We start from the raw sequence: 11339 nt of genomic DNA, 5'->3' as shown, positions 1-11339 counted from the left end.
GATTTGACTCAAAGTTCGATTGACTATATTTCTTGAAATAGTAAATAGAGTTTCTCATAGATTAAATAAATATCAATATATAATATCAATAATTCAATAACCATAAATTACATTCCGAAGTACGGAATGTAAGGAGGAATGTAAGGAGGAGTAGGATACTTCAAAAAGCATTTCTCGAAATCAACCTTATTCGAATATTTCAAGTAAAATTCATTCGTATTGTATTTAAATAAAAAGGGGTATATCTGTGAATTCTTTTTTAAGAAATGTGTTTTTCTTTTCACTTCTCCATATTCAATCAAAAAAAGTGGGACACCTCCAAAGGACGAAAGAAATTGAGTTCAAAATAAAGTCGTTGCAATGATGTGTAGATCATGCAAAGAAGTTATTATCAGATAGAAACGTTACACAATATAATATGTGAAAGAGTTACGACACACGACACATCTTATCACCCCATTAGCACCGTTCTGGATAGCATTACAAAATGAAGGACTCAGTTCATTCATAATATTATGTGACGAAAGAAACAAGTCTATTCATGTCACGATTACAGTACGTTAAGACATACATACGCTCAGTTGATTCAACCCCAGTCATAAAAATCTTATTCTATTGGAAAAAGGTATATTTCAGAAGGAATTAGTTTTTGTCTAACGAAGATTTTCGGCTTTTTACTTCTCCATATTTATGGAAAAATGTGATAAACTTCTGAAGAAAGAAAGCCATTGCGTTCAAAATGAACTTGTTACGAAGATATGTACATCATACAATGAAGTCACTTCTAGATACAAACTGAAAGAAAAATCCCGAAACAATCAGTTTCACATGGACATTGGATTACGCAAATTTTCTATTCAGTTTGTTCTTCAAATAATCATTATGGAATTGAATCAGACATCATTTTTAGCAACGCTACACAATGTAATTTATGAAAGAGTTACGATATAAAATTTTATTTCCATATTTTATTTCCATATATTATATTTTGATTTCATAAACTACACCTCACGATTTGATCTTTACAAACTCCACAAAAGTTTGTGGAAATCAAATCGTGAGGTGTAGTTTATGAAATTACTATGTATCTTCATCAAGTAACGGACGAATTAATCAGAAAAAGAAATATATCATATTGTAGCATTTCTATGAGTGATATCTGATTCAAATCTATAACCAATGTTTGGGGTACAAGCTGAATAGAAAAGGAGTGATTGTTTTTATAATTCAATGTTCACGTGAAAAAAGTTGTTTCGAAAATACATTTTCTTTCGTGTAATCCAATGATCATTTTCATTTTGGTTGGGATTTTTTCTCCAATTTCTATCGGAAAGTAACTTTTATGCATGATCTACAAATGTTTGTATATAATTCATTCTAAACTCAATTGCTTTCTTCTCTCCTTCGGCAGTCTCACACATTTTTTGAATATTTTAAATAATTTCAAAATTAGTTTGAACATTTCATATCTCACAAATAGTGACCATTCTTACTAACATTCGTAAGTATTATTCTCGATTCTACTAAAATCAATCCAAAATCATTACCATAGCTCCCTGATAATGATAGTATTCAGTGTAGAAATATTGGAAATGTAATGTTATGAGGTTACACTTTCGCTCTCGTTGGTATCTATTTCATTTGGTTTAGCACTTACAGTTTCGTGGATGCGTTTGACAGATAATTGATAAAAGAAAAACAACAGACACAGCTAATAAAGCGCCGAGAATTTCAGTAAAACCATCATATATTCACGCAACATATTCCGTTTGAAAGATTCATCGCAAGTAACTTCTTACATATGAAAATCTGATTGATTTTATTTAGCGTTATGATAACCGACAGACTGATTTCGGAGAACTCACAAAACTGCATTCGTCTGTCGTAATCGTATTCATCACTGGCCACCCGCCCTGACTCCGCACGGACGCACAGTAGTCAAAGTGTAGCCTTATTATGCAGTTGTAACATGTTAGTCTAGCAAAGGTTGATAAAGATTTTGAAAATCTGGAGAAAAAATAAATTTTCTTGCATATCTTTCTAATGGTATATTCAGCATGCTTATTCAAATGTAATTGATGGTCTATAATAAATCCTAGGTACTTATTTCCATTTATAATTGTGAGTTTATTATTTAATATGCTGATTGCAACCAGGGTTGCCAATTTGCCAGTAATTCCTGGATTTGTAAGTAATTTTACCCTTCTGCAGTGTTTTGTGAGTAATAGCGAATTTCCAGCCCTTTGTAAGGAATCCGGCTCACCAATAGATGCCATGATTGTGAACAAGAAATGGTCACACCCAGATCACATTTTTATCTTTGTTGGCCATGCAATGAATGAAGAGGGAAATACGTCATTGATATTAACTCTTGAACCAATTTAGTATTCTGTGTTTTCTGTTTTATGCCATGCTGGGCAATGCTCTGTCATCTGCCACGTCTCATTGTCTCATTGAAATTTCTGTGGCAGTACTTTGATAACTGTCAAATTAAAGTCGAACCTAATTAACCTAAATCTTTGTCAAAAATTATTTCATCTAACATCAACATCGTCACATCTTCATCTTTACTTTTTGCATCCATTGTTGTGTATCTGAGATTTGAGCCTCACAAGACATTTTTTTTAATTAATAACTTAAAAAAAATTATTTTGAAGAAAAATGTGAATAAAAAAATGATAGTAAATATACGCACGATACACTCATAACGGTATGCCGACGCGCATCTCTCTGTCCGCTCTGTCCTGACTTGTGACGTCACTGCGAAGCACGGAGCCGGACAACGCACAATTCATTAGAAGGAGAATGAGATAAAGTTAACATTTGGACCTTAAGAACCACGTGGGAAACGAGGTGAATTTAAAAGTTTAAAAGTGTGAAAATTGGTGTTTTTTATCAATCACTAAGCTAATTTTGTGTGAGTGCGACCCTGCAAAACATTAGTGAGTCAAACTTTCTATATTAATTCTATTGGTGCTTTAAGTTGCAAAACTTTCACTTGCTTAGCTTTGTGTAGTCTTAACAGTCGATGGGGGATGAATCCCCCGGTCCCCCTGGGGGCCATTCCTCAGATGCAAACATGACAATAGATAATACAAACCTAATATTAAATAATCTTCTATCCCCTTCCTCTCAAACATTTATTAAATCCTTGCATCAAATGTCCCCTGCACAGTCCCAGGCAATAGAAAAATTATACTCCGAACTCAGTATTCTATCAGAACAATTTAAAAATGACCAAACTATGCTTACCCAAATTAATGAATTGTATCGAAAGCTACAAAGGAAAATTACCTACACCAACACTGATTTTGGACCTTTCTTGGTTATGGTTCAGAAAAAGCAAGGAACCTCATCACATCCCATGGATTTGGGCAAAATATTTCACCATGCGAATATTAAAAATATAATAAGCTTTACCAAAAAGGGTAATAACAGAATAGGAGTACAGTTTTCTAATCCACAAGATGCAAATGAATTGTTAACCAATTCAACGATTCTTTCGAAAGGCTATGCAGCATACATACCTCAACGCTTCATAACAATTAAGGGTATCATTCGAGACGTGGGCCTATCAATTAATGCAGAAGATGTTATTGAATTTGGTAAATCCTCCCTAAAAATCATTGAGGCTCATCGATTCAATAGGAAAATTACAATTAATGGAGAAGTATCATATGTGCCATCCACAACTATGCTAGTTACTTTTCAAGGTAACACACTGCCACATGATGTAAATATTTTTAAATATTCTACACGAGTCGAGGCATACATACCGCCTATCCGTCAATGTCAAAACTGCCTTCGTTTTGGCCACCCAGCCAAGAACTGCCGAAGTGCAGCACGATGTCCTCGTTGCGGAGAGAACCATAACAGTAATTGTTCGGCTCCTATCAAATGCATCTTTTGTGATGGACAACATTTAGCCAACGACAAGAAAAATCGTAAGGAATTTGAAAGGCAGGGTTTAATTAATGAACTAATGGCACATAAGAATATGTCTTACTATGAAGCAGCACAAGTATATCCTCCATTGAAACGAAGAGAAGGTCCACGATCCTTCCAGCGTAGCAGTCATAACTTTCCTTCTATAGCCCATAAAAACAACAGTGAAAACTCTTACGTCAGAATAACAACACAGACAAAACGCAGGTGACCGTCTCCAATAGAAAAGCCAGGATATGACGAAGTAGCTCATCGAAACCTATTACTTCCTCAATCACATCATACGCCTGTAAATTCTCCAATCTACAATAGTTCCTTTTATCACAATACCACTCCCTTGGAAACTACATCCCCACTTGGGGTTAATACCTCAGATTCCTCCAATGGAACTGCCAGTATTTCTGTGATACCAAACATCCCTTCTGAGATTAGAGACGAATCAAATCACACTTTTCAACAAAATCAAGTTATCAAAGACTTTTTTGGGAAGCTTACATACAATAACAAAACGTACAAATAGTAATTATAAACACAGTACTTATATTATGTTAATTTATTATAATTTTTATAAAAACAAATGAAATATTACAACCATAACTGCCGCTGTCAACATTGGTGATATTTCAACATTTTCAATATATATTAGGGTTAAGGAGAGGAAAACATTCTCGTCTTCTTCTTGTTTTTTTAACTCAGACTCGATGGCAACGTTAGAAAGTTATAAATGCCACGATTCGCGACACTTGAGGGATTTAATTCCCTGGCTGATAAAACCTAAAGAATGGGATTTCTACCCCTGTGTTGGACATACCCTTCAATCGACAGATATCCTACCAGGGTATTACATAATTCACAAGTTAATATTTTTAGCGATCGCTTTATATTTGATATTATGTATAAATAATCAGTTGTCGGAAGCGTCCGATTGGGGAGTGCATGGCACTCTGATCTCTAACACTCATATAACTAATATCAACGTTAGGTTTTTTCCAAACCACAAATACTTGACGCACTTATTGAGCAGCTGGATTGTGAGACCAATAAAACGCTATTTCAAAACCTACCTCAATGAACAATTGTTAATTAATGGCTTTAAAGATTCTTCATTGGAACATACGTAGTTATTACCAAAATCATGACTTATTGGTGTCATACATTCGAGATCACGCGGTGGATATCATAGCACTCAATGAAACTTTCCTACAACCACACTACTGCACCAAATTGAGGGGTTTCAATCACATAAGATGGGACAGAGAGGACGGACGAGGCGGAGTCGCAATTTTTATTAAAAACCACATCCCTTGTAACAGTATCGACTTCAGCAATATTCCGATGCATGATAATATACAAGTAGTAGGTATTGAAATGAAACATATGATGCTTATTAGCATATATGTTCCGAGAGAAACCCCATACTTTTCACATACTCTAAACAACCTTGTGAACACATATACAGGACCACTACTGATCATTGGGGATATGAATACACAACACCCAGCATGGGGCTCTGGCATCTCAAACAGACAAGGTTCCCATTTGCTGGAACTTGTTTAGGAACATGGCTTAGTCATACTAAACGATGGTACCCCTACAAGACTGACTGCTCCAGGTATTAATGCAAGTGCTCCCGAGATTGCCATGTGTTCACCACAACTATCACACAGTATAGACTGGATCGTACTCCCTGATGCTGGAATGAGTGATCATTTCCCTTTTTTATGTTGTCTGAATGATCCAAGAACCTCACAATCAAATACAACTCAACACCGGCAAACGTTCAACACTAAGAAAGCTGATTGGTTTCGATACGAGCAACAGCTACTCAAACAAATACATAGTGGAGATATACCTTACGAAGATCTGGCTGCCATGGTTTTAGACGCTGCTGATTCAGCAATACCAAAAAAATCTCCGGCTATAGGAACAAAACCTCAACATCACTGGTGGGACGCTGATTGCACAGCAGCAATTACAGCAAGGAAACTCGCATTTCGAGAATACAAAGACCATCCTCATATGCAAAATTATATCAATGTACGTAAGGTAAGAGCATCCACTAGAAAGCTGTTACGAGAGAAAAAGAAACAAAACTTTCAAATGTTTTGTACACAACTTTCACCTGATACTCCTATTTCTAGGGTATGGTCTTCAGTTCGAAAATTTGCAAATTCCAGACAGCCATCCCGACGAAATCCTCCACTAAACAACGACATTGCTGAAGTTATGCTCCAATCTTTAACCCAACCACTCCTTTACAGCATTACTCCCATGGAAAACCCTCATATCCAACCTAGTATACCATTCAACATAGATGAATTGCATGCCGCCCTTCGGTACAAACGGGACACCGCACCGGGTCTGGATCTCATAACTTACAGTATGTTGCAGCATTTACCGCAGAACGGATTTGCGAGTCTTCTGAATATTTTCAACAAACTCCTGAATGGTTCCATTACCATCCCAATGAAGTGAAAACGGCAATTACTCTGCCTTATTCCAAAACCTGGCAAGGATATATCGACAGAGTCGGGTTGGAGACCCATTACCCTCACATCTTGTCCTGGTAAACTTTTAGAACTCATGATAAAAAACAGATTGGATTGGCACGTGGAACATCTCAATTTGCTAAATCCGCTACAGTCAGGCTTTCGACGAGGTAGAGGCACTACTGAGAATCTCATTGGAATTTACTCTATCATTGCATCAAATTTAGCATCAGGTAATAACGTGGTAATGGTCTTGCTAGACATCAAGGCAGCTTACGATCACGTTCTCATACCCAAACTGTTGGAACGATTGGCTCAGTGTACAATTCCACATCATCTCGCTACATTGATCGGGCATATCTTTACTAATCGACAAATTAGCATCCAAGATCCAATCACAGGGCGCATAATAGGGCCTGAATCTGCTAACCGAGGTCTCCCACAAGGATCGCCAATCAGTCCTATCCTTTTCAATATTTATAGCGATCCCATAAAACATTTAGTAGAAGACCAGGTATCTTTGTTTGGGTATGCTGATGATCTAGCATTGATAAACGTCGGTACAGAAACTCGAAAACTTATACATGATCTCAATGTGTCTCTGGAGAGAATTCATAACTTTCTGGAAGATTATGGGCTATCTCTTTCCATCAATAAGTGCTAAGAAATTTCTTTCATCAATAAACACATGCCCGATGTCCGCTATCATATACTCATCAACAACAAACCTATTCCGTGGTCACAAGAGGTAAAATACTAGGCATAATTTTTCATCATCAGTTATCATGGCGCCCACATATTAATATGATTTGTGCAAAAGCACAAAATGGAATAAATCTAATGAGAACTCTATGTCGGACGTGGTGGGGGGCCGCTCCTTCTACCTTGATCCTACTATATAAAGCTCTAGTTCGCCCACATCTTGACAGCGGCAGCATATTTTTTGGCAGATGCTCAAAAACAGTTTTGTACCAGCTCGATAAAGTACAATATCAAGCATTACGCGTAGCCTTGGGTTTAATGAGATCAACACCCACTACAATACTACTATCGGAAAGCTCAGAGATGCCTCTTGCTCACAGGCGAAATTGGTTGGGAGTGAGACGCATTTCTAAATTGCTATCTTACGTGAATCCAAATATTCATTCCGTTATGGAGTTGCATGATACATATATTCAATATCCTACATATTGACGGCTCAATTGTCTTCCCCCCATCCTTACTGCATATATCAGATTAATACCCCACATCCCAGATATTATGTTGCTTCCCAATTTTCCTTGTTACCGTTATAGTTTACATGGTCAAATATTCCCAATTCCCCACCATGAAATGAACCTCTCCAAAGAGAATGACAACCACCAGGATTTTCTCAGACTCGCCCAGCAACAATTTGCCAATCACACATATTTTTTCACCGATGGATCTAAAGATGAACGCGGTAATGTTGGCATTGGAGTTTTTTCACACAACCTAAACCATTCTGGACGATTACCCTCTTTCTTTTCAATATGCTCAGCTGAAATAACAGCCATCCAAGAAGCAATACAATATATTGTGAACAACGATCTCAAACACGCAGTCATTTTTAGCGACTTAAAAAGCGCCCTGGCAAAAATCTCCCGGTCAACTATATCGGCAAACAGTGATTACCTTTCATTACGTACAAGACAACTGATATACAGAGCCGTCGCAAAGGGATTCAGCATACATTTGGCATGGATTCCTAGTCATTCCAACATCAAGGGTAATGATATAGCCCATACTTTAGCCAATATTGGAAGAAATCATCCACTCTCTAATTACCCCCAAGCAGACTATAGAGAGTTTCAAGCATTATTGAAACATAATATTTGGATAGACTGGACCAATCAATATAGCGAGGACGGACAATTCAAAGCCAAACTTTACTTTTCCTCCGTACCACAACCTTACAAAACTCCATGGTTCAAGGATCTGGCTACTTGTTCTCGTAAAGAAATCGTCAATATGTGCAGAATTAGGAGCACTCATTCCCTCAATAAAGCGCATCTCCACAAAATTAAGATAGTTGATGACGACCGCTGCGAATGTGGGGAAATATAGACTCTCCTACATATATTCTTTGTCTGCCCTAATAATTCTCATAATATACAAATACTGCATGCCTCTCTTAGCATCCCTCCTTCAACCATTCAGCCTCTTACCTTCCACGATATATTTTTCAAACATATGTCACCATCTAACATACAAACCATATCCAAATTCCTGATTGCATCCAACATAAAGCTGTAGTGATCAAGACAGAACTAATACTTATGTGCATGCAGTGCTTCGCCAATCATGACCTGATCGTAGTGTCCATACACGTAACCGTAGTGTCCATACACGTAACCGTAGTGCATCACCTCACATTAGTGCTTACACTCTAATGCAGACGGACATTGCTTGTTAACTGACCTCAAACTACAGTCGAACTTTGTTATAGCGCAAAACAAAGTGGGGTTTGGGTCCAACTCAGATCCACTTTAGTGTGGGCTCCACCTGTAGTAGCAACATGATCCTGGAACCCCTGGCTGGATAGCCCTGGCAGCTGAAGCCATTAATGGAAAAAGAAGAAGAAGAAGAAGAAGGAGAATGAGATTCGGTCGAATATCTCCAGGCATTTTCGCATGAAAATGGAATTATTAGTCTTGATGCATAAATACATACATGTTGATATTTTCAGAAGTAGGTATATTTGTTTCCTGAGTCTACTGAATACTAAAATTATGAGTAATTTTCCCACCCTATTGATGAAATCAAGGGTGATACATACTGTGATGATATTTTCGACTTTTGACAGTATTTTTAACAAATTCAATCGGCTAGGCAATAAAATACATATTTTTTGAAGTACTTCTGTTTTCAAAAAAGATAAATTGCACATGGGTCAAATTTTCCATATTCTAATTATTTGAAGTAACAAGACATATGACAACGAGCTACAAAATGAGATAGAAGCTATTTTGGTAATTCATCGAGTTTTCTTTCGTTGATTTACGAACTCATTAATTTTTTTTCCATCTTGTTTTTCAAATTATGGAAACTTATTTGTTTGTTAATCTCCCGCAATCTTATATAGGTCCTTGTTCTGCACAAACAATGTACTGCATCGTATGGTATTGGGTTTTCTATCTCTTCTATGGTTCTTTGCGTTAAAGTTTTGAAGATACCTTTTTCTCTGGATTCTGAAATTCGGTTTCCATTATTTGTGCTGCTTGAAGGAATGAGTTATTGGGTCTTAGAAGACCTTCCCTTGATATGAATTGCAACCAATTCAAATCTTTGGAAGAAGCTGGAAGAACTTCCGTTCCCAAATTATATTATTTCATGAATTTATGAGCCACATAACCCGCTATATAAGTTAATGAGTCATTGTTTATTTTTTCTTTCAATCCGAGTAACTCCAACGCCTCTTGCGACATATCTGGTCCATCAGTGTGACATTTTTCATAACATGAATTTATAAAGGAATAAGGAATCAAATTTTCTTCATCTTGGAATTCCCGGGGGTTTTCCAGACATTCCGCTCCCGTTGATATATTCCCAAATATATCAGCAGTAATACAGTTTAACTCTTCAAACTCAGGATGTTCTGAAGTTTGTTCTAGAGGTTGGATTAAACATTGCTCTCCGGTTTCTTCGGTATTCCTGTTCTCAGTGAAAACTGATGCTGAGTGTTTTCCCAAAATGAATCAACGCATTCTATAAATGAAATCCAGAGGATTGGGATGATCATTATATGACCCCATCCCTCTCATATAAGAAAAGAAGTTTTCCAGAATATCCTGAGTCAGTCGCGTAGTAAGAATATATTGGACATCAGAGTGCCTCTTCTGAAGATAAAGGAAAAGCTCAACAATTGATCTATTACTCAAAAGTATACTTTTCTGAAACCGAATCAAGGATTTATGTTTTCCCACTCGTAGTGTTTTAATCACATTGGGAGTTTTTTCTAGTACTTTTTTCTGATCCTCTAAATTTATACCAAATGCGTTTTTAGATGGTTCGTTAGCCCTTATTTTCGTTTTCGAATTCATAACGTCAAACCATCTGTTAATGAGCTGAACGAAGTCTGATACTTGTTCCCAGGGTAACTCTGATGGCATTAAGCCGCTTTTTCCACAATATGAAACTGCCTTCGGAACAGAATTAGAGAACAGTTGCACTGCTGGCCTAACTTTTTGTCTTTCAGTTCCCTTCAATTCGATATGGTACTTGCTGACTTTATGTAGTATAGAAAGCTCTGATGTAGATATATCCAGGAGACTTTCGAAACAGGATTTATCCATAAATGTACCATTCAACCAAAATCCTTCATCAATGAAGTGATTTATCAATAACTTGATTAGATGAGGTACATCAACAAACAAAAAAATCCACATAGATTCATTACAAGGATGTGGGAATGAACAATCCTTATCGTGAGTATAGCGACAAGAAAAGAAAAGCAAAAGATGATTGCTTTCAAGAAGGAGATAAGGTATATGTAAAAGAAATGCAGAGGGAAAATCCACTGTAATATTTAATAAAACTCGTGTTCACTAACCGACCGCCTAGACACAACTGAATAGTCCCCCTTCCCTTCGGTTACTTTATCAGGGGTTACTCATTCATGTCTCATCGATCCATTTATTGATACAGAATACTACAACGGAATAGTACAACAGAATACTACATCTCTTCCTTGTTTTTATTTCAAATGTTGAATCAAAAACAAATTATCACAATACCAATATAGATATAATTAAATATATACAAATTCAAATCAATAGTGTCAGTAATTAACAGCAATAGTGATAAACCACATAACCTGAAAATAAAGTATAATAATAAATAACGATCAGAGATTCGATTCTTTATCATCTGTTAATATTTTCTATT

General features: G+C 36.5%; 1 protein-coding gene across 1 annotated transcript; it reads left to right on the top strand.

Moving 5' to 3' along the window:
• The first annotated feature begins 7766 nt into the window (after positions 1–7766).
• LOC141483772 (uncharacterized) lies at positions 7767–8519 on the top strand. The gene has a single exon (XM_074178596.1). It carries the CDS (start codon positions 7767–7769, stop codon positions 8517–8519), a length of 753 nt encoding a protein of 250 aa, XP_074034697.1.
• The last annotated feature ends 2820 nt before the right edge of the window (positions 8520–11339 follow it).

Source organism: Leptinotarsa decemlineata, unplaced genomic scaffold, assembly GCF_025532065.1.
Source record: "Leptinotarsa decemlineata unplaced genomic scaffold, Ldec_3_MD MMD2_tig00004204_RagTag_RagTag, whole genome shotgun sequence".
Taxonomy (NCBI): Eukaryota; Metazoa; Arthropoda; class Insecta; order Coleoptera; family Chrysomelidae; genus Leptinotarsa; species Leptinotarsa decemlineata.
This window is presented reverse-complemented; position numbering and strand designations above follow the sequence as displayed.